This window comes from Rhinatrema bivittatum, chromosome 16 (assembly GCF_901001135.1).
Source record: "Rhinatrema bivittatum chromosome 16, aRhiBiv1.1, whole genome shotgun sequence".
In the NCBI taxonomy this organism is placed as follows: Eukaryota; Metazoa; Chordata; class Amphibia; order Gymnophiona; family Rhinatrematidae; genus Rhinatrema; species Rhinatrema bivittatum.
This window is the reverse complement of record NC_042630.1, coordinates 15,423,990-15,447,121: the sequence shown is the minus strand read 5'-3', so window position 1 is coordinate 15,447,121 and position 23,132 is coordinate 15,423,990. Positions and strand designations below refer to the sequence as shown.

Below are 23,132 nucleotides of genomic sequence, written 5' to 3'. Positions count from 1 at the left end.
ATGTGCCGGCTTAATCCTCAGATCACCCCTGCTGCAGTCATACCCCATGTTTCTAGATATTTCGCACACTTCCAAATTGGTTTACGAGGTCTATGGCAGTGCTGAGAAGGATTGAGCAGATCTTGATGCAAAGGAAAATCTAGGATTATTTTCAGCTGTTTTTATGTTGTGTTGCTTCAACAAAGATTGGCAGTCATGATGTCAGCTAAAACAGATGGACCACACTGTTGGGGTGCGTTTCAGCGTGCCTGTTATTTAATATTAAACCATCTTATCATCTGAAGAGTACAATCTGGACATCTAGAGGGCAGCTAACAAAAGGATCTAGCAGGCTAATTAAGGAGTTAAAAATAATCAAAAGGGAACCAGACAGTTCACTCACTGTGAAACTTCATATCGCTGTTATGCCAAGTTATTGTAACTTATAAGGTATTTTTTATTGTTTGATACTGTTCAATAAACCTACAGGCCAAGTGGAAATCCCTTTACTCGATACTGAAGAAATTTTTTGTGTGAGGGGTTGGAAAAGTCTCATATAACCGTGTAGGCAACCCTGCCTTTTTCAAGCATATTATAATCATAGACCTACCAACCCCCTCCGTTTTTTTATGTGTATATATATATATGTGTGAATATGTGTTATTAAAACTTCAATAAACTTCTTCTATATTCAAAGTTCAAAACTTGAATATAGAGTGAACCATCTGGTTCCCTTTTGATTATTTTTGACTACATAACACTGTGTAAGTGGCATTGATAATTTTAATTAAGGAGTTAGCCAGTTGGATCCATTGAGCCAAAAACTGCCCCACCCAGAACAGATAAATAAAGTCGTGCAGCTTCATTAGGCGGCTGTATTTTTTGAAGCTTTTAAAGAAGGCCTTCCAGAGGCGTGTTTGTTCTGAAGGAATAAACTATGAGATCAATATTCAGTGACGTGTCAATTGGCAAATTCATCCAAGGAAGGTGGATATTCAGCGGGACTTATGTACACATGAAACTTTAGCCCAGCTGAATCTAGGAATGTGGTTTCTCAGACCCGTGCGTGTAACTTTTCCTGGACAGCGCTGAATACATGAAAGACCCTTCCCACCCACCTCCGGTACACGTCCCTTAATGCCCCTTTCTGTGCAGGTAAAATTTTGCACGCACAAAAAAAATTGTGCATGCATATTTTAACGCCTTTGGCAGGGGAAAATATTCAACGTTCAGGTTTGGGGGGTTTTTTTGCGCGGAAAAGTTACAGACATTTACGTAGGCCTTGAATATCGACCTCTATATGGGTAGAACTGGATCTTCAAACCTACACGCATATTTTCTGCCTCCCCTGTTAACCCCAGCTTGCGGGAATAGGGTAGTTTCTCTTTGATAGTTTTGCAAAAAGGTTTCATCTGTGCACCTTACCCGCCAGACAGCGGAGTTAAAAATTGCTCCCGATTTTCTTACCATGGTCGCATGATGCCAGACTCCCTCTATGGCAGGGGTCAGGAACCTATGGCTCGGGAGCCAGATATGGCTCTTTTGATGGCTGCATCTGGCTTGCAGACAAATCTTTAATAAAAAAGTAAAAATCTAACAAAATCCCCCACCCTCCTGACGCCCCCCAAGACCTCCAAAATTAATTTACTACAACCCCCACCCTCCTGACCCCCCCAAGACCTGCCAAAAGTCCCTGGTGGTCCAGCGGGGGTCCAGGAGCGGTCCGGGAGTGATCTCCTGGACTTGGGCTGTCGGCTGCCAGTAGTCAAAATGGCGCCGATGGCCCTTTGCCCTCACTATGTCACTGGGGTCGACCAATGGCGGCGGTAGCCCCTGTGACATAGTAAGGGCAAAGGGCCGTCGGCTGCCAGGAATCAAAATGGCGTCCACAGCCCTTGGCCCTTACTATGTCACAGGGGCTACCGCCGCCTTTGGTCAACCCCAGTGACATAGTGAGGGCAAAGGGCCATCGGCGCCATTTTGACTACTGGCAGCCGACAGCCCAAGTCCAGGAGATCGCTCCCGGACCCCCGCTGGACCACCAGGGACTTTTGACAGGTCTTGGTGGGGTCAGGAGGGTGGGGGTTGTAGTAAATTAATTTGGTAGGTCTTGGGGGAGTCAGGAGGGTGGGGGGTTGTAGTTAGTATGGCTCTCACGGAATTACATTTTAAAATATGTGGCATTCATGGCTCTCTCAGCCAAAAAGGTTCCCGACCCCTGCTCTATGGGATTCTTTAGTCTTTGCCGCCCTCTAGCGTCCTCATGCCGCAATATTTTTCTCTTTTTTTTTTTTCATTAGCAAAAATATTGGATAAAATGACGGGTAGACATCTAGGTCAGCCGTTTGCATTGCCGGATCTGTGCGGGCAAATGTAAGCCGGTTGGCGCAGAATTATCGGGCACGCTGGCTAACTCTGAAAAAATATTTCCCGGGAACTCCCCCGGCAGGCCTACCTGCCGCCTGGCTAACTTTTTTTTTGCGGGTTGCAGTAATTTAGCTTAGAGGGGCCGGAATTTCCAGGCCAAAAGCCGTTTGAACAGGGCAAATCTTCTGAATATCGACCCCTGTGTTATTACAGGCAGCAGCTGGTTAAAAGTTGAAACAGCACCTGTACAGGACATGAGGGAAGAAACGGGAGAAACCCAGAGCCTTTTGGATTACTCTTTTTTTTTTTTTTTGCATTATTTCTTACGACTATTATTATTTACATTTTCCAGAATAAGAGAGTTTAAAATCCAGACCCTGTTTAGGGTCGGCACCCCTGGGTCCTGTTTAGAACCGTGGTTGTTCGGCATTGCCCCTCCCCCACCACATCACGGCGCACCGATGGGGAGCCAGGAGAAAACTGGGCCCTGCTCTGGTGAATGGGGACCATCACCCGCTGGGCACGGCTCTCATTAGTCTTGGTTTACCCTCGGTGCATTGTGGGAGATGAAGTCCATCTGGGGAGAAATCCCCCCCCCCCCCACATTAAGAATCATTCAGAGACAATGTGGTCCAGGAACGGTTCAGAGTGCACTGGTCCCTCCAAATGAAGTTGTGCTTTCAGGACATCTGGGATTTTATAGCGGCGAGAAAGACACGTGCGCACAGGGCATGAAGGGTGCGGATGGGTGACCGTGCCTATAGGGGCGTTGGGTAGGTTTGTCGACACAGAGGCTGAGGAGGCCTTGGTGTAGGGTTTGTGTTGGCGGGGTCCCGTGTGCCCGCGGGGGGTGTAGGATGTGTTGGCGGGGGCTTGGCGTGAACCTTTGTAAGAAGGCCGGTCCCCCGCCCCGTCCCATTCCAGCAGCGCCCTCAGCACCAGCTCGAATCGTTCCAAAACATTTCACCACAGCAGAGAAATGAGAGTGTCTTTATTAAGTTTACAAGAGCGAAGGCTATGGGGATATCTTCACCCTTCTAACCTCCCTCCCCCCCCCTCCCCCCAAAAAAACCAAAACAAAACCCCAAAACCCAGCGTGCTTCTACCGGCCAAGCATTGTACAGCTCAGAAAGGGAAGGAAGTATCTGAATCATTCTGCTGAAGGGAAGCCGAGAGCGGCCCTTCGGCTTGTGCTGAGCCAGAGCAGGGACCGTGTCCTAATCCCCGCCTGGTGACGGCGGGGGAGGGGGCGACGTAAACCCGCGAGGCCCAGTCCCCACCATGTTACAAGGGGGGCAGAGGCCTATCACATCTAATCCCCGACCTGTGAGATCCAGTCCCCCTGCCAGTGGCTGCCTCCTGCCACCCTGGTACACTCGGTGGTGCTCTCGGGCCGCCCTTTCACCGCTGGCGCTTGACCATGCGGGCAGGGTGCGCAGACGGCCCCCGTTCTGTTTTTCCTTATCGCGCTCGGGTCGCCGTTGCATAGAGAGGAGAGATGGCTGTGCAGGCGCGGGCCGGCGGACGTTCCTCGGCTGGGACGCGGCCGGCCCGGAAGGCCCTGGGGAAGGGGGGTGGGGTGGAGCGGCCAGAGGGGAGGGGGGGGGGGGGGGCTCTGAATCTAGACAGGATTACATTCCTTAATAAAAGACTAAAGGCAGCCAAGATGCTATTTACAGGAAGACTTGAGCAAATCCGGCGCGCGCGCTTGCGTGACGATGAACGAATGCGTGTGTATTTGGACCCGTGCGTGTGTGCTCTCTCTCCCGTCCGTTCCTCTCTCTCTCTGTGCTATCGTGTTGTGGTTCTGCAGGAGGATCGGTGTGCGTTTCCCTATCTGGGGCAATGCGCCCGGTGCACCCGGCGTGGGGGATCCAATGTAACCGTTGTCGTGTGATGCTCTGGGTGCTGTGGGGGGGGGGTGCATGTATGTATGGCTCCGTCCGTGTACTCCCACCGGCCCCTCCCTGCTCTCTCGGTCCAGGCTGAACCCTCCCCCCGGGGCCCCTCGAATATCTGTCCATGAGAAGCAGGGAAGAGGCGAGACCGTCCTGAGCTCGCTGCCCCTGTCACATATAGCATGGGGGGGGGGGGGGAGGGGGGAAGGCCGGGGGAGATTACTGCTTCGTTATCATGCTAAGAGCAGCCCAGTCAGGTGGGGGGGGGGGGGGGGAGAGGGGGTTTCCAGCAGCGTTTTAGCTAAGGTTTCAGCCGGAGCGAGGGCGGGAAGGGGGTGGGGGGCAGCAGGGAGCAGGGATATTGCCTGAGGACTGGCAGAGTCCATCCGTAACGTGCAGCGTCGAGCCGAGGCGGGGGCCCCAGGCGTGCGCCTCCTATGATCGGGCCTCCTTCTTGGTGGGCTTGTTGCCCAGAATGGCGTCGATTTCTCCAGTGATCTGCGGGGTCAGCTGAGCCAGCACCTGTCCGGGACGGAAAACAGACCTTTAATTACAAAAACCCTACTCTTACGCCTTTTTTTTTTTCCTTTCCTTTCCTCTGTGTCTGCTTTCTGTGTCTTTGCCTTCCATTTGTTCAAAAGTAGATAACAGAGAATGGGATGGCAGATAAGGATGGCAAGGGCCCAAGCAGTCTGCCCACTTCTGATCCAGTACTACAGAGCCCCCCCACCCCACGCTCAGGCCTTCGCCCTCACGTCCAAGGATCCCTCCGGGTTTATTTCAGGCAACGCTGCCTGTATCGTTTCGGGGATGGGCACCCTCGCTGCTCCCGGTAACCTGTACGGAGACTATATATATATATAAATATATATATATTTTTACCGCTACCCTCCGCCAGTTCCCAGTCCACCAACTCGGGTGCCTCCCCTGAGGCAGCTCACGAGTCCTCCCATGTGGGATGGAGGTGGGGGACCAGAAGCTTTACCGAAATCTCATCTGACCGCATCCGGCGCTCGCCCCCAGTCTAATTCTTTGCTTACCAAATGAAAGCAATCGATCAGAAGTGTTTTACGCAGCCTCCTGATGCCCACAACACTCCCTCTTGTAAATCCCTGCTGGATGCAAGATACGCCAACGATGCTTTCTTTCAATAGCCACTCCCTTAATGTACCCAGACTGACTGACCCGTGGCTACCAACCTCCTATCTATTTCTGCATTAGTGACGATGTCGGGCATGTTTCTAATACGATTCAGCCCCCAGGGGGATGTCCGTGTGTGTGTGTCTCTGCGCCAGCTCGTAGCACAGAGCATTCTGGGATTTGTAGTTCCCATGGAGGCTCAGCCCTCGGCAAAACTCAGATCAGGTGTGGCAGTTTATGACCCTCCCGCCTTTAAATACACAGCCAAGGTGCAAGGGCCTACAAAGGCTCAGGGCAGGTCTGGCTCTCACCTGGATGGATGCAAGGTTCTCATGCAGCTGTTCTAGGCTGGAGACGCCGAGGAGCACGGAGCTCACCCCCTCACTTCGAAGGCACCAGGCTGATGAACAGAGGAAAAGCGTCAGGTTCCAGCCTTCCCTTGAGATCTCGTGCTGAGAGCACAGCATGGTGACGCTTGGAGAACCAAGCTCCAGGGTTTCTGCCACCACAGTCTCACTGTGCGACCCAGCACTGAGTGCACGGAGCTGCGATACCCGCAGATCCAGGCTCCAATCCCACTGCTGCCACCAATCGCACCCTGTGGCCTTTAGCACATCGCGGTTGGAATTACCAGCTCCGGGTTGCTGAGTCTTTGGGGCGGGGACCTAGTTAACATTTGGTATTAACAAGGTGTTACCGACAAAAAAATCCATACCATCGGCTTCGCAAGAGCCGGGCTTACCGATTGCCAGCTGGGCCACGGTGCAGCACATCTTCTCGGCGATCGGCTGCAGCTCCCTGATCTTGGCTTGCTGCTTCTTTCCCTCCGAGCTGGTCGCCTTTTCCTTTAGCCAGTGGTAACCCTGCGGAGACAGGGGTGGCAGAGAGGTCACCGAGCTTTCCCCCTGCAGGATTCGGCTGGAATACGATTCTCGATCCCTTTCCACTCCTGCGGTCCTCTCCCCCAGAATCAGATCCTGATGGGGGGGGGGGCCCACAGCTTGAGTTTTACGTTATCTGGGAGGCAAGGGAGCCACAGAGCTGGGGGTCCGCTCTGGCGCCGCCTGCTGATTCAGGGGCATGCGGGAGAATGGGAGGCACCGAAAGACCTTAGGCATGGGAGCAGAGATGGGGAGGGGTTTACCTTAATGGATGCCCTAGAGTTCTCGGGCACCCTTCCCTCATATTTGCCAGTGATAAGGCCGCAGGCCAGAGGGGACCATGTCATGGAGCCCACACCTGAGGAGAGAGGAGAGGAGAGGGACACTGTCAATTCCACCAGATAACTCCGCTCCCCCTTCTCTCTCTCTGCTCACCCTGACTGCTATTTCCCTGCTCATCCTACACTCACCCCCCATCTCTCCTCTCCCTGATCTCTCCCCACTCACCCTGGCTGCTTCTTGGTTTTCCTTCCTCTGGTCTCTCCCCAGCTCACCTCCAGCTCTTCTTTCCCTGCTGTCTTCCCGTTTATCATGGCTGTCCTCTCCCCATTCGCCCCAGCTGAGCTCTTCCTGTTCTCACCCCAGTCACCTTGGTTCGCCTCTACCTGCTTTCTCTCTCTCTCCACCTTCCCTTCCCCTTCCCCCGGCTTCCTCCCAGTTCTCTCACACCTAAGGAGAGAGAAACATGACACTCTCACTGCCGGGCAAACAAAACCACTCACCCTGCTCTCCTCACCGCCCCTACTGATCTCCCTCAGCTCTCCCACCTCTCTCCCATCCCTATTCTCTCACCCACTTCTCCTCTCCCTTCTTCTGTCTCCCCCCCCCCATTCTATCCCACACCTCTCTCCCTCCATGTCACTGTTCCTCTCCCTGCTCCCCCCTCCCAGGCCTCCCCCACACTGCTCACCTATCTTGTGGTAGAGTTCCGGCATCTGCGTCTCCACCTTCTCTCGCTGGAAGAGGTGATACTCTGCCTGCTCACACACCGGCGGGATCAGATTAAACTGACGGGCCACGGAGTACGCCTCCTGGTGGAGGGGGGAGCAGCGGCGCAATTAGTGATTCAGCAAGGGAGAAGCCCCGCCCTATGCCTCTTACCACCCCCGCCGACCCTCATGACAGGAAAACTGGTTCTTAAACTGCTAACGTTCGTTCCTGAAATATCACAAAGATCAGTCCAGACCGGGGGGTTATTCACCCCTTCCAGCAGATGGAGGCAGAGAACAAAACTCTGAGGCGCTGCCACGTAACCTGGTGCGCCACCCGCAGGACCCTCAGTACTGACCTGTACCCAAGCCAAGATTAACTAACATTCCTTATCCTAAGGAGAATCCCAAAACCCCCGGCAACCGCTTAAGTTCAACGAAAACTGAACAGATAAACTGGTAATAAAACTCTTTGAAAAATCAAGAAAGGTACCAGGAAACATCAGCCTTTCAGCAGCAACACCGGGGCGGGCAAGAACCAATTTTCCTTTCCTGAACCTACACCCCACCCCCCCCCCCCCCAATCTGGCACAAATGGGATTCCAAGCTTCCGGGGACAGTTCCCACTACCCGGGATCGAGTTGCTGTCTGCTGAGGAAATCGGCCTGTACGTTGTCTACGCTCGCAACATGGGAGGCCGCCAGGTCCTCGAGGTGACACTCTGCCCACAGAAATAACAGTCGAGCCTCCCAAGCCACAGCGTGAGGTTTGGCTCCTCCTCGGCAGTTGACGTTTGCCACCGTCGTCACATTCTCCGAAAACACCCGAACCATGCGGACCTCGGACTCTCGAGGGAAGGTCCCTCCCCTCCCGATGCTCAACCGGTGCAGAGGGAGCGCGTATTCAAGCGGGCAGAACCGAGCCCGCAGGCCCCGCAAACCTCCATCCGTGGCTTATCAGGCACGCGGCCTGCGCTGAAGTCGGGCCTGGCGCACCGCTGCGAAAAGGCCCCGCCCACCAAGTGGCCACTGCCGACAAGACGCGCGATCGCGCCGAAAAGCCGGCGCGCTGGTGAGTAAGAAGTAGGCCGAATGTCGCGCGAACGTCTCGGCGCGCAGCACAAGGTGCCCCACCGGGGAAAAACTAAATAACACGTCCTCTCGCTCTTCTGCTCCTGCGAGTCGCTGGGAACCCCGCCCGGCCGACTGCCTCGGCACTGCTCCACGATCCGCGTTTCCTGACCCTTTGTCTCTCGCTGCCTCTCCTTTTTTTTTTTTTTAAACTTAATTCAGCTCACAGAAAGACCAAGAGAAAAACAAAGGTACCTCCCTGACTGGAGCCAGCGGCACCCAGAAGAGGTCTTCAGGGTACCCAGAGGGAGCCAGTTTCCTGGCTATCAAGGTTCCCGGGACAGCGGGCCACAGCAGCCAGGGGGTATCCAATGCCTCGGTCACGCGGCTCAACCCCAGGGATGGCCCAGAGAACGGAACCTCCACGCTAAGTTCTGCACTCTCAGTCAGGACTGCGGGTCTGCACCTCTACCATCTGCTGGAGACAGAGGGATACTGAGGGGACTGCAGGTGGCGCGCTCGGTTATGTAGCAGTGCCTCTCTGCCTCCATCTGCTGGCAGGGAGGCAGAGAGGCACTGGTCTGGACTGATCTGGGGATGTTCAGGAACTCCCCCCTCCTCTTCTCCTCCCCCCCCCCCCACGCCCCTCTTCCCTCCACCCGAATTCCCACCCCTTTCCGTTGCTCACCATGATCTCCATGGCGCTCCAGCGAGATGTCCCCCAGTACATCGCCATGCTCTGGTTAATCACGTAAGTCATAGCGCGCACGATCTCTGAAGCCAGAACAGGAAACAAGGGGTTTGAAAAAAAGAAAAGGAAGGGGAGTGAGGACGCCTGGCCCCCGCCATACGGGGGAGGCGCCCGGTTCGAATCCCGGCTGAGGTCTCCCGTGGCCCTGTTCAGCCAGGGCGGAGGGGGATGCTGCAGAGTCAAAGGTCACATCCTCCGGTGGTGGTGGTGGGGGGGAGCAATCGTGGGCCAGTATGGGTGACAGGTGGTGGCCGGATTCAGGGCTCGCGAGAAGAGGGGTTCCGGGAGGAGTTTTGGTGCACGGCTCCCTGTACTGAGCCGACCAGCAACAGTGGAAGGGAGGGGAGGGGTCTGTTAAAACACAGTGGGGGGACCCCGGGTGGTTGAGAAGGAAGGGCTCATGGGGGCCAGGATCCCAGCACTGGTTCTGACTCAGCTGACCCACTGACCGTGTGCGACTGCGTGTTTCTCTCTCTGTATGCTGCGGGGGAGGGGGTGCCTCTGTGTGCTGTTACGTGTGACTGGTTCTCTGTTACGTGTGTCTCTGTGAGTCTGTGTGTGTGTGTGTGAGGGAAGACTGGATTTCTGTATGCGTGTCTCTGTATGCATGTGAGACAGGATCTCTGTAGCGTGTGCCTGCTCGTGCCTCTCTGTGTTTCTGTTTTACTGGATCTCTGTTACGTGTGTCTCTGTGTAACTGGGTCTCTGTTACATGTGTCTCTGTGAGTCTGTGCGTGTGTTTGTGAGGGAAGACAGGATTTCTGTATGCGTGTCTCTGTATGCATGTGAGACAGGATCTCTGTAGCGTGTGTCTGCGCGTGCCCCTCTGTGTTTTTGTTTTACTGGATCTCTGTTACGTGTGTCTCTGTGTAACTGGATCTCTGTTACATGTGTCTCTGTGTAACTGGGTCTCTGTTACGTGTGTCTCTGTGAGTCTGTGTGTGTGTGTGTGAGGGAAGACTGGATTTCTGTATGCGTGTCTCTGTATGCATGTGAGACAGGATCTCTATAGCGTGTGTCTGAGCGTGCCCCTCTGTGTTTTTGTTTTACTGGATCTCTGTTACGTGTGTCTCTGTGTAACTGGATCTCTGTTACGTGTGTCTCTGTGAGTCTGTGCGTGTGTGTGTGAGGGAAGACAGGATTTCTGTATGTGTGTCTCTGTATGCATGTGAGACAGGATCTCTGTAGCGTGTGTCTGCGTGTGCCCCTCTGTGTTTTTGTTTTACTGGATCTCTGTTACGTGTGTCTCTGTGTAACTGGATCTCTGTTACGTGTGTCTCTGTGAGTCTGTGCGTGTGAGGGAAGACAGGATTTCTGTATGTGTGTCTCTATGCATGTGAGACAGGATCTCTGTAGCGTGTGTCTGCGTGTGCCTCTCTGTGTTTTTGTTTTACTGGATCTCTGTCTGCCTATGTCCCTGGGTGCCTGTGAGTGTTTGGGTCTCTCTGTGTGTGTGGGTAGGGCTGTGGTGTAGTTACGCTTCTCGACAGCTATAAATAGTTCCTGCTATTTCTGGCCTCACCGTTCTTCTCTGTCTGCCATGGCGGGCAGGGAAGGAGGTTTAGGCTATTCTGATGATTTCAGCATAAAAGGAAAAAAAAAAAAATAAAGGTGGTGGCTGGGAGTCAGTGCCTAACCTGAATCTGTCAGGGCAGCTCGTGGAGGGGGAGGGGAGAGTGTGAACGAAGAAATGGTGGGAGGGGGGGGGGGACCTGGGCTTGAATTCACACACCCCACACCCTCCCCTGCCATCAAACCAACTAAACCCAGTCACAGTAGAATTAGGATTGCCAATTGGCTCCAGATTTTCAGGACAGGTTGATCCAGTCCTGGTTTTACCCCATTGCAGGTTCGGATGTATTCTGATTTCCCTATTGCATTCCCTAAGAAAAGCAAGGCTATAAGTACCCGCATGCCGGGGGGGGGAGTAAAACCAGGACTGCATCAGCCTGTCCTGAAATCTGCAGCCAGTTGGCAACCCTGAGTAAGACTCCTGGCTCTCATCGGGGACCCAAGTCCTGACAGACACCCAACGAGAGCTAAGCACGGCTCTTACAGTGCCATCTTGTGGCCAACAGAGGAACAGCAGCAGCAGAAGCAGCATTTGGCTTCCTCAGACCCAGAGTGAGGGGGGTGGGATTGTTCTAGGACTTGGGTTATATGCTAGAGGGGCATTAGGCAAGTGGAGTAAGGATCGGGGCCTGGCAGGTGTGGGGTCCTTGATGAGAGTCAGATGGGAAGGAGTACGGGGAAAAGACAATTCGTAATCGTGTTTCTGGTTATTGCACACACTCGATTAGCCAAAAGCGCCAGCAGCACAGCAAACAGGGGCCCCAGCAGCAGGCCAGTGCTTCTACAGCCCTCCGCTGAGCTTGGATCTGCGGCAGCCCATCAAGGACCCTGCCCTCTGTTCGGGGCCCTGATGTGGGTCTCTAAATGCCCCTTATAACCTTCCTCTGAGGAGTCGGTGGGTCCTGAGCACAGGGGGGCATGCATGGGAGCTTCTAGGGGCCCCCTTCACCTCCTCCAGTCCTTGGGTGCACTTGATGGGAGAAGCAATTCCAGATCAGCAAAGCGCCTCCATTACATCTAAAGAAGATCACACTTATCTTAGACACACGCACACACACACACCGTGTACCTTCCAGCAAGAGCACCCGGGATTTGTCCTCAAGCTCTGTAGTGAAGGACGAACAGTTAGAAACTGGGAATAAAGCCATCTGATTTCACATCTAGAACCTGGCTACCATCCCAAGAGAGGGAAAGGGGCATAGAATGAGCGTACCAGGAAAGTTAAAGAGAGCTGGGACTCCTGACTGGTGAATGCAGACCCCTCCAGGCCAGCCATAAATGCTACATGTCTCTGCAGTAACGTCAGATGGTGCCCAACACTGCACGGAAGAGTTCGCTCAGCGGCCTTGTTTGGAGAGCTCACACTGAATGCAGGGAAGTCTAGTGCCATTCTGAAGGTCACAGAGTGGGGGAATGCAGGGAAGTTAAGTGCCATTGTGAAGGTCACAGAGAGGGGCGCAGGAAAGTTAAGTGCTATTGTGAAGGTCACAGAGTGGGGGGATGCAGGGAAGTTAAGTGCCATTCTGAAGGTCACAGAGTAGGGGATGCAGGGAAATTAAGTGCCATTGTGAAGGTCACAGAGTGGGGGGATGCAGGGAAGTTAAGTACCATTGTGAAGGTCACAGAGTGGGGGGGATGCAGGGAAGTTAAGTGCCATTGTGAAGGTCACAGAGTGGGGGATGCAGGGAAGTTAAGTGCCATTCTGAAGGTCACAGAGTAGGGGATGCAGGGAAATTAAGTACCATTGTGAAAGTCACAGAGTGGGGGATGCAGGGAAGTTAAGTGCCATTCTGAAGGTCACAGAATGGGAGTATCTTCCAGGGAGGCATGTTGCCTGGCACCTTATAATTCCCCTCAGGCATCTGTATAAACACTAGTGTCATGAAGGATGCCTCTTATCATACAAGAGACATTGCCTTGGAGCTAATCGGGAGAAGGAAGCAAGTAGCCTATTCCCTGCCATTGCATATAATGCCTATTAATAGTCCAGCATTGCTGTTCTGAGTGAGGCGACACTGGGCAAAGGACAAGAGGCGGTTGGCTGATGAATGCCCTGGAGAGTTGTGGACAGCTGTTGTTCTGGGGTGCTTGTACTGCAGGACAGAGTCAGAAGGTTGCTGACAGATAACGCCGCAGCGTGCTGTAGCGCGGGATCCGCCCTCTACTCCCACTGTCGCTCACCTTCCATGGGGCTGTTGGCGTCCATCCTGTTGGCAAAGACGATGTCCACATACTCCAACTGCAGCCGCTCCAGAGAGCCCCTCAGCCCTGGAGGAGGGACAGCGCAGTTACACTCTCACAGAGATGACCCCCCCAGCTCTAACCCAACTGGCTTCAGGAAACCCATCAATTTTGAGGAAGGGACACTGCGGTGATAGTCTCATGAAAAACCCAATCGTGACCCCCAACTCCAGGAAGCCACTGAGCTCTGAGGAAGGGACGCCAGTTACAGAGACCTCCGTCGTGACTCTTGAACCCAACGGAATCAGAGTTACTGTGGCTTAGAAGACCCTCGGTATTACCGGCTCCCCCAGACATTAAACTTCGACACGGCCTTACTGACTTTTCGTCAGGCCTGTATATTGGGCATCAGCCAACATTAAAATCACACATCTCTTCAGTCAGATGTCCGCAAAAGACTTCTGGTCAGTTGTACAGTCTCTTGTAGTCGCTAAGATAGACTATTGCAATGCACTGTACATAGACTACCTAAAAAGAAAAAAAAGAAACGTCTCCATAAGCTGCAGATTGATTGTAGGTATGAGATCATGGAGCCATGTTTCCACTCCTCGACAAGCTTTGCATTGGCTTCTGCTATTTGAAACGGTTGGCGTCGGCATTCAAAGCAATGGCAGAATTTAAGATCAACCTACGAGAGGGATAAATTATCCCTCTCTTGAGAGCCGCACAGAGACCCCGCGCGCCTCCCAGAGCGCTCCACCGGAGTCACCGCCTCTTACGGCGTCTAAACTGCCGTCTGGAAGAAGCAGAGCCTGTGCCTACGTAGGCCCTAAATCCCGGCGTGAGCTGCCTGGGGAGACCCCGGGAGGACAAAGGCTCTCTTGGCCGCACCTGTTCCGGATTTTTATTCTGCGGCGGGGAACGGTTAGGTCTCCTACTCCTGTTTATCGGCGGCTCAGCTTTTGGTGTTAATACCTAAGGTTTCGGGAGAGAGGGGTGGATAGGATGGCAACTTCTGTTTCATTTGTCTAATTTGGTTTAGATGGGGGAGAGGGGGGAGAAAGGGTGGAGAATCCTAAGGGGTACTTAGGGCATAGCAATGGGGGTGGGTGGGATGGATTTTGGACTGCCGCTTCCAGCAATAGTCTGGAATGAGGCAAGCAAAAGATTCCCGAGAAAGTGAAATAAATCTGACCCTCTCCAGGAAACCCCTGGAGGACAGTGCAGTTACGGTATTACAGCGACCCGAACCGTGACCCTGATCCTCTCCGGGGAGCCCCCCTCGTCCTTGGGGGAGCGATGGTACAGAAGCTCCTAGGATAAGCCCTGAACCCTCTCCAGGGAGCGCCTCAATCCTGGGGGATGGACACTGCAGTTATAGCCAAGGGAGGGTCAGAGACCCCTGACCTCTCCAGGAAGCCCTTCAGCCCTAGGGAAAGGGGGCTGCAGTTAGCCACAGGAGGGATAAGGACTCTGACCTCTAACCTCTGCCCCCTGACTCGCTTTTTCCTATCTTTGCCTGCCTGTCTTCTTCCACACATCTCTCTCGGTCCCTCCTGGTTTCTGAGGCTCCTTCCTCCCCTCTACACTCTTCCTCCTCCAAAGCAGAAGTGCAGGGTCTCCCCCCTCCAAAGCATCAGACTCCAGAATCTCTCCCTCCTCACCCTCCACTGCATGCCCTCACCATCTCCCTTCCCCACACACCATCCAGCCTCTGCCCCTCCTACCTTCAATGATGTGCTTTCGGGAGAGCCCTCGCTCCGTTTCTGCCCTACAGGTGAAGAGAAAACAAAGAAAAGCAGAATTTAGACTCTTATCTTCCCAGACGGCATCTGACTCCCTCTGTAGGGGTGAGGATCTTTGGGAGAAGGGGGGGGGGGGTGTCAGGACTCCAGCTGGAAAGGGTCTCGGGCACTCAGATGGTAAATACTTACTGTCCGCCCCAGAAGATTTTGGTGGTAACGACGTAGCTGGAACGTCTGTGGGGAGACAGAAGGGTTACGAGGTTTCCCAGAGCAGTAGAACTACAAGTACCAGAATACACTGGGGGGGGGGGGAAGAGGCTCATTAGTCAGGGTCTATAATGCAAGCTGTAGGCAGGAACCCGTTGAATGATCTGGGTGCCCCTTGGTTCACACCCACAAGCCCCTCCCACGGAACACATTTCTCACACACACGCACGCGCGCGCCATATGTGTGACCACTACCTAACAAGCGGGCCGATACAGTATAGTGCGCTCCGGCGGAGCGCACTGTTAGCCCGCGTTTGGCCGCGCATTTTCGACGCGCTATTTTTACCCCTTATACAGTAAGGGGTAATAGCGCGTCGAAAACGCATAGCCAACCCCCCCAAAACTAATAGCGTCCACAACATGCAAATGCATGTTGTGGACGCTATTAGTCATTCCCGCGTGATACAGAAAGTAAAATGTGCAGCGAAGCCGTACATTTTACTTTCAGAAATTTACACCTGCCCAAAGGTAGGCGTTAATTTCGGCCGGCACCGGGAAAGTGCCGGCCTTAACATCATAGCGATATTAAGTCAGAGGCCCCAAAAATAAAAAAAAATTAAAAATAAATAAATAAAAATCGGCCCGCGGGTGAGAAGACAGACCCTCAATTTAGCCGGCGTCCATTTTCCGAACCCGTGGCTATCAGCGGGTTCGAGAACCGACGCCGGTAAAATTGAGCGTCGGCTGTGAAACCCGCTGACAGCCGCCGCTCCTGTCAAAAAGGAGGCGCTCATTTGCATATTTTTCCTTACTGCATCGCGCCGGCTCTCCCGCGGGTTTTTCTGTATCGGCCCGAAGATCAGCCGACCGCCACACTCTGGTGCCGCCGGGTTCCCCCTGCAGTCATGTGATCCGTCTCATCCAATCGGCCGTGGCCTCTCTCTCCCCCCCCAGGGCACGTGCCAGGAGGCGCCTGGACCATGCGGGGCGCCCAGCCCCTCGGTCGGCCGGAAGCGACGGCGCGGGGGCGAGTCGCGCCCAGCCGGCAGAAGGAGAGGGACACCCCGCGCACGTACACACACCTGGAGGAGGGGAGGGGGGAGGGGAGCGGCACGAGAGCTGTGAATCCCACCTCAGCGCGGCGGGACCACCCTGCGGGCACGGACAGACCAACAGATGGGAAGGGCTTGCTCACCTCCACTCTTTTTTCTTCAGTATGTTCCCCAGGGTCACTTCCGCCCTACAACCCCCGCAAAAAAAAAAAGAGGAGAAGGTGGTGTGAAGAGGGTGAGGACAGGAGGTTCTCGTTCCGGGCTGACCGGGAAGGCTGCGGTCCTGCTGGTCGCCTTTCGTCCTAGCAGGGAAAAGAGAAGCCTAGAGCGAGGCATTAGCCGTTTGTCCATCAGGAGGACAGGAGCAGGTAAAGGGGCTCCAGGCAGGAGCAAACGCAGGTGGGGCCTGCAACACCAGCCCTGCACAGAGAGGCTCGCGCCCCTCAAAATGCACGGGCCGAAGGGGAAAGAAGGGGAAAGGGGGCAGAGTTTGCTAGAAACGTTCAGATACGTGGCAGGCACAAGAAGGAAGCATTTTCCATTTTTTTTTTTTTTTTTTTAAATGGCTGTTTTGTGCCTTCTAGCGCCTTGGGGGTGCGCTGCTGGTACCGCACCGCTTCTCTTAGGGGTGTCTTCGTGTTCCCCCACACTCCTCCTCTTCTCACTTTCTCTCCCACCGTCTTTCCCTCACCCCCTTTCCTTTCCTCCCCCCTCCCCCCTGCCTTTTTCCTACCCTTTGATCGTAGGTTTGACCGTAGGTTGGCCTGGCAGCCAGTCAAAGTGTCCCTGCTCTCTCCCCCCCCCCCGGCCCCCACCAGCGCCGGCACAGGGCGGACGGAGCGCACCTTCCGGAGGCGTACACCTCGGCCGTGTCGAAGAGGTTCACCCCGCTCTCGTAGGCCACCGTCATCAGGTCTTCCGCCATCTGCCAGCGGGGAGGGAGGGAGAGAGAGAGGGAAACGGAGCCGCGGTCAAAAGCCAAGGCTGGCAACCGGGGGGGGCAAAAACTGCACGGTGGGGGGGGGGGGGAGGGGGGGAAGGAAGGGTGGGTGCAGGGTGAGCCAGGGGGTCATGGCCGAAACCAGGGAACAGGGTGAGCCAAGTTGAGGGATAAACCACAAGAATAGGATAAGACGGGGTGGTGAGTGGGGGGGGGGGGGGGGGGAGCAGGGAAAGAAGGCAGAAATGGAGGGGGGGGGGCAGGGTGAGCTGGCGGGACCGGAAGTGGAGAATCGAGGGACACCGGCGAGCCAGCGGAGGTCAGAGGGGTTGGAGAGGAGGCCGAAACCATAGGGAGACAGAGTAAGCTGAGTCAGGGGGAGTGGGGGGGAGAGACAGAAACTCCAGGTCGTGGTGACCCCCCCAGAGAGGGAGGTATGGAGGACAGGCGGGGTGGGGGGTGGCTGGAGGTTGAGACCCACTTACCTCATCGGAGATCTGAGATCCAAAGGTCACCCAGGTACCTGTAGGGGCAGAGAGCAAGGGACAGGGGGGTCAGGCAGAAGGACGCAGATGAGGGGAGGACACATTAGGAATCCATAGGATGAACAACTGCATCACCCATCGGACGGGTCCCCCGCCCCCCGACCGTGGGTCATCGCTTCGTCGGCGATCCAGAGGTGAAAGGTTAACAGTGACCGCACTAATACTCACCAAGGCGCCAGCGAGAGGGCCGACCGTGGCAACGCAGGCACAATGAATGGCAACCGCAGTACCAGGGAGGGCGATCTGACATCCCTGCAACCCCCCCCCCCCCCCCCGCGGCCCAGGACAGGAACTCACCGAGGCCCAGGCAGGACACACGGAGTCCGGACTTCCCCAGGTTCCTGGGAAGAGACAGAAGAGGTCACAGGTCAGAGGTCACCGACCCACAGCTGTACCGACTGAATTCAACACAAGGGAAGCTCTTCCTGGGGGGGCCTGTGATCTCTGAACTGAACCCGTTTACAGCGGAGTCCACCCAGGAGCAGGAGCGTTATGCGAAGGGCCCGGCTCCTGGCTCTTACAACGAGGCTGTCTTAATGGTGGGCTTCGGCCGCTGGCACCCCCTCTCTCCCCAGCCTCTCTCCCCTTCCCTTCCCTTCCCTGCCCTCCTCCGAGTGATGCAGTTCCTGTACGTGTGTGCGAGGTGCAGGGAGACACCGAGGTGAGGTGGAAGGATGAGACAGAAGAGTGCCGTGTACAGCAAAGATTTCTTTTCCCTGCGTGAAGAAGCGTTAAGGCAGCATTCCTCCCGGTTTATCTCCCAGCGTCGCCTGCCTCCAGTTTCCCTGCTGCTGCCGTACAAGAACCAAACTCTCGTCCCCTGACCGCCTTCCCCTCCCCCCACCTTTCCCTCTGCCACCACCCCCCCCCCCCCCCCCCACACACACACACACACACCCCCCAAAGGCTGGCCAAGATTTCAGATCCGGAGCGCTCCCATAGCAGTGCCGCACAGTAGTTTGCCAAATCCAAAGTGATACAGTGAGAGTGCCACGCTAGAGTATGCCAAATCCACGGCATTAACGCGGGCGAACCGCCGTGTAGCGTGCCAGCTCCACAGTGGTACTGCACCACAGTGTGCCAAATCCAGAGCACTGCCACAGGAAGACTGCACCACAGTGTGCCAAATCCAGAGCATTACTAATGGGGTACCGCACCACAGTGTGCCAAATCCAGAGCACTGCCACAGGAAGACTGCACCGCAGTGTGCCAAATCCAGAGCACTGCCACAGGAAGACTGCACCACAGTGTGCCAGATCCAGAGCATTACTACAGGGGTACTGCACCACAGTGGGCCAAATCCAGAGCACTGCCACAGGAGGACTGCACCACAGTGTCCCAAATCCAGAGCATTACTAATGGGGTACCGCACCACAGTGGGCCAAATCCAGAGCACTGCCACAGGAAGACTGCACCACAGTGTGCCAAATCCAGAGCATTACTAATGGGGTACCGCACCACAGTGGGCCAAATCCAGAGCACTGCCACAGGAAGACTGCACCACAGTGTGCCAAATCCAGAGCATTACTAATGGGGTACCGCACCACAGTGGGCCAAATCCAGAGCACTGCCACAGGAAGACTGCACCGCAGTGTGCCAAATCCAGAGCACTGCCACAGGAAGACTGCACCGCAGTGTGCCAAATCCAGAGCACTGCCACAGGAAGACTGCACCACAGTGTGCCAGATCCAGAGCATTACTACAGGGGTACTGCACCACAGTGGGCCAAATCCAGAGCACTGCCACAGGAGGACTGCACCACAGTGTCCCAAATCCAGAGCATTACTACAGGGGTACGGTACCACAGTGTGCCAAATCCAGAGCACTGCCACAGGAAGACTGCACCACAGTGTGCCAAATCCAGAGCATTACTACAGGGGTACTGCACCACAGTGTGCCAAATCCAGAGCACTGCCACAGGAAGATTGCACCACAGTGTGCCAAATCCAGAGCACTGCCACAGGAAGACTGCACCATAGTGTGCTAAATCCAGAGCACTGCCACAGGAGGACTGCACCACAGTGTGCCAAATCCAGAGCATTACTACAGGAGTACTGCACCACAGTGTACCAAATCCAGAGCACTGCCACAGGAGGACTGCACCACAGTGTCCCAAATCCAGAGCATTACTACAGGGGTACGGTACCACAGTGTGCCAAATCCAGAGCACTGCCACAGGAAGACTGCACCACAGTGTGCCAAATCCAGAGCATTACTACAGGGGTACTGCACCACAGTGTGCCAAATCCAGAGCATTACTACAGGAGGACTGCACCACAGTGTACCAAATCCAGAGCACTGCCACAGGAAGACTACACCACAGTGTGCCAAATCCAGAGCACTGCCACAGGAGGACTGCACCACAGTTTGCCAAATCCAGAGCATTACTACAGGGGTACGGTACCACAGTGTGCCAAATCCAGAGCACTGCCACAGGAAGACTGCACCACAGTGTGCCAAATCCAGAGCATTACTACAGGAGTACTGCACCACAGTGTGCTAAATCCAGAACATTGCCACCAGAATGCCCTGCAGCAGTTTGCCAACTTAGATGCCTCTTTCTCCATGCTGCCCAGGTGCCAGCTGTTCCTACCTGTACTTCATCCCCGTGGCTCTGCCCGTTGACTCTCGAATCAGGGCGGGAAACCGTGGCAAGTTGTGGTGGGCATTCGGGGTCACCCCTGCCGCTGCCCGGTATTTGGGCAGATGGCCTGCACCGCTTCCATTCTGGCCAGCAGCAGGACGGATCCCGCAGAGCCTGTCCTCGATGCTCCGGCTCCTGAGTGTCTGCTCCGTGCAGGCGATGGACACCTGCATCGCTGGAGAGGGGAAAAGCGGGCGGGGGGGTGGGTCCCAGGAGTGGAGTCAAAGCACCCGGGCACGCATAGCTTTCTTTCTCTATTGACCCACCCCCCCAGCCCTGCTTCCCTGCAAGAAGTCAGAGAGGGAGAGAGAGAGAGAGAGGGAATGGAGGAGCAGTAGTGGAGGGGCGACACTGCAGCAGTGGGAAGCAGGAGAGCGCTCTGCAGGATATGCTAATGCCTCTCCCGCTCTATCCCACCAGCCTGACCCCCAGTGCTGCTGCCAGACCCCTCCCACTCCCTCATTCACTAGCTGCAAATATTGACCCCCCCCCCCCTACACTCCGGAGGGTGCCCCCCCCCTCCCAAAACTCTCCCCCCTCTCTTTACTTTAACCCTTTCCCTGCCAAGAAGCGGGACAGACGGCGACAGGGGAAGATCCTGCAGCCTCAGCATCCGATGCAGAGTCAGTGACAGGCAGCAAGAGGCTTCTTAAAGAGACAGGGCGCTGCTCCACTGCGGCACGTGTCCAAGGCTCCAGACACCGTTTCGTCACAGCAGAGGTACATCAGAGACGGCGGCAGTGCCAGCTTCCCTCCCACACACACTGCCCCATCACAGGACAGGGACAGCACAGGCAGCGGCAGTGCCGGCTTCCCTCTCACATACACTGCCCCATCACAGAACAGGGACAGCACAGGCAGCGGCAGTGCCAGCTTCTCTCCCACACACACTGCCCCATCACAGAACAGGGACAGCACAGGCAGCGGCAGTGCCGGCTTCCCTCTCACACACCCTGCCCCATCACAGAACAGGGACAGCACAGGCAGCGGCAGTGCCAGCTTCTCTCCCACACACACTGCCCCATCACAGAACAGGGACAGCACAGGCAGCGGCAGTGCCAGCTTCTCTCCCACACACACTGCCCCATCACAGAACAGGGACAGCACAGGCAGCGGCAGTGCCAGCTTCTCTCCCACACACACTGCCCCATCACAGAACAGGGACAGCACAGGCAGCGGCAGTGCCAGCTTCTCTCCCACACACACTGCCCCATCACAGAACAGGGACAGCACAGGCAGCGGCAGTGCCGGCTTCCCTCTCACACACCCTGCCCCATCACAGAACAGGGACAGCACAGGCAGCGGCAGTGCCAGCTTCTCTCCCACACACACTGCCCCATCACAGAACAGGGACAGCACAGGCAGCGGCAGTGCCGGCTTCCCTCTCACATACACTGCCCCATCACAGGACAGGGACAGCACAGGCAGCGGCAGTGCCGGCTTCCCTCCCACACACTGCCCCATCACAGGACAGGGACAGCACAGGCAGCGGCAGTGCCAGCTTCTCTCCCACACACACTGCCCCATCACAGAACAGGGACAGCACAGGCAGCGGCAGTGCCGGCTTCCCTCTCACATACACTGCCCCATCACAGGACAGGGACAGCACAGGCAGCGGCAGTGCCGGCTTCCCTCTCACATACACTGCCCCATCACAGGACAGGGACAGCACAGGCAGCGGCAGTGCCGGCTTCCCTCTCACACACCCTGCCCCATCACAGAACAGGGACAGCACAGGCAGCGGCAGTGCCGGCTTCCCTCTCACATACACTGCCCCATCACAGGACAGGGACAGCACAGGCAGCGGCAGTGCCTGCTTCCCTCTCACATACACTGCCCCATCACGGAACAGGGACAGCACAGGCAGCGGCAGTGCCTGCTTCCCTCTCTCACACCCTGCCCTATCACAGGACAGGGACAGCACAGGCAGCGGCAGTGCCTGCTTCCCTCTCTCACACCCTGCCCCATCACGGAACAGGGACAGCACAGGCAGCGGCAGTGCCTGCTTCCCTCTCACACACACTGCCCCATCACAGAACAGGGACAGCACAGGCAGCGGCAGTGCCGGCTTCCCTCTCACATACACTGCCCCATCACGGAACAGGGACAGCACAGGCAGCGGCAGTGCCGGCTTCCCTCTCACATACACTGCCCCATCACAGAACAGGGACAGCACAGGCAGCGGCAGTGCCGGCTTCCCTCTCACACACACTGCCCTACCACAGGACAGGGACAGCACAGGCAGCGGCAGTGCCGGCTTCCCTCTCACACACACTGCCCTACCACAGGACAGGGACAGCACAGGCAGCGGCAGTGCCGGCTTCCCTCTCACATACACTGCCCCATCACGGAACAGGGACAGCACAGGCAGCGGCAGTACCAGCTTCTCTCTCACACACACTGCCCTATCACAGAACAGGGACAGCACAGGCAGCGGCAGTGCCGGCTTCCCTCCCACACACACACACTGCCCTACCACAGGACAGGGACAGCACAGGCAGCGGCAGTGCCGGCTTCCCTCTCACACACACTGCCCTACCACAGGACAGGGACAGCACAGGCAGCGGCAGTGCCGGCTTCCCTCCCACACACACTGCCCCATCACAGAACAGGGACAGCACAGGCAGCGGCAGTGCCGGCTTCCCTCCCACACACACTGCACTATTACAGGACAGGGACAGCACAGGCAGCAGCAGTGTCGGCTTCCCTCCCACACACACTGCCCCATCACAGAACAGGGACAGCACAGGCAGCGGCAGTACCAGCTTCTCTCTCACACACACTGCCCTATCACAGAACAGGGACAGCACAGGCAGCGGCAGTGCCGGCTTCACTCTCTCACACCCTGCCCCATCACAGAACAGGGACAGCACAGGCAGCAGCAGTGTCGGCTTCCCTCTCTCACACCCTGCCCCATCACAGAACAGGGACAGCACAGGCAGCGGCAGTGCCAGCTTCCCTCTCACACACCCTGCCCCATCACAGCACAGGGACAGCACAGGCAGCGGCAGTGTCAGCTTCCCTCCCACACACCCTGCCCCATCACAGAACAGGGACAGCACAGGCAGCAACAGTGCAAGATTCTGTCACACACGGAATCGTAATTAAAGAGGGTGAACTCTGGTGCTGGAAATCCATATTTATTGCGTGCCGTAAGTTCATCGTTGCCTT

The 23,132-nt window shown here is 55.8% G+C and overlaps 1 protein-coding gene across 2 annotated transcripts; it reads right to left on the bottom strand.

The window, feature by feature from the left end:
- Positions 1–3,417: 3,417 nt before the first annotated feature.
- On the bottom strand, positions 3,418–20,134 carry KCNAB3 (potassium voltage-gated channel subfamily A regulatory beta subunit 3). Of its 2 annotated transcripts, XM_029581826.1 has the most exons (15): positions 19,911–20,134; positions 17,615–17,658; positions 17,258–17,295; positions 16,678–16,757; positions 15,976–16,020; positions 14,763–14,807; positions 14,556–14,599; positions 12,823–12,915; positions 11,717–11,764; positions 9,013–9,098; positions 7,236–7,356; positions 6,529–6,623; positions 6,127–6,247; positions 5,696–5,784; positions 3,418–4,766 (listed from the first exon to the last, which is right to left on the bottom strand). In XM_029581826.1, the coding sequence occupies exons 1-15, from the start codon at positions 20,132–20,134 to the stop codon at positions 4,680–4,682; spliced, it is 1,260 nt and encodes a 419-aa protein (XP_029437686.1). In that variant the 3' UTR covers positions 3,418–4,679. The 2 variants fall into 2 exon arrangements, with proteins under 2 accessions (XP_029437686.1, XP_029437685.1); XM_029581825.1 differs by lacking the exon at positions 11,717–11,764 and having other exon boundaries at positions 12,829–12,915.
- Between the last annotated feature and the right edge of the window lie 2,998 nt (positions 20,135–23,132).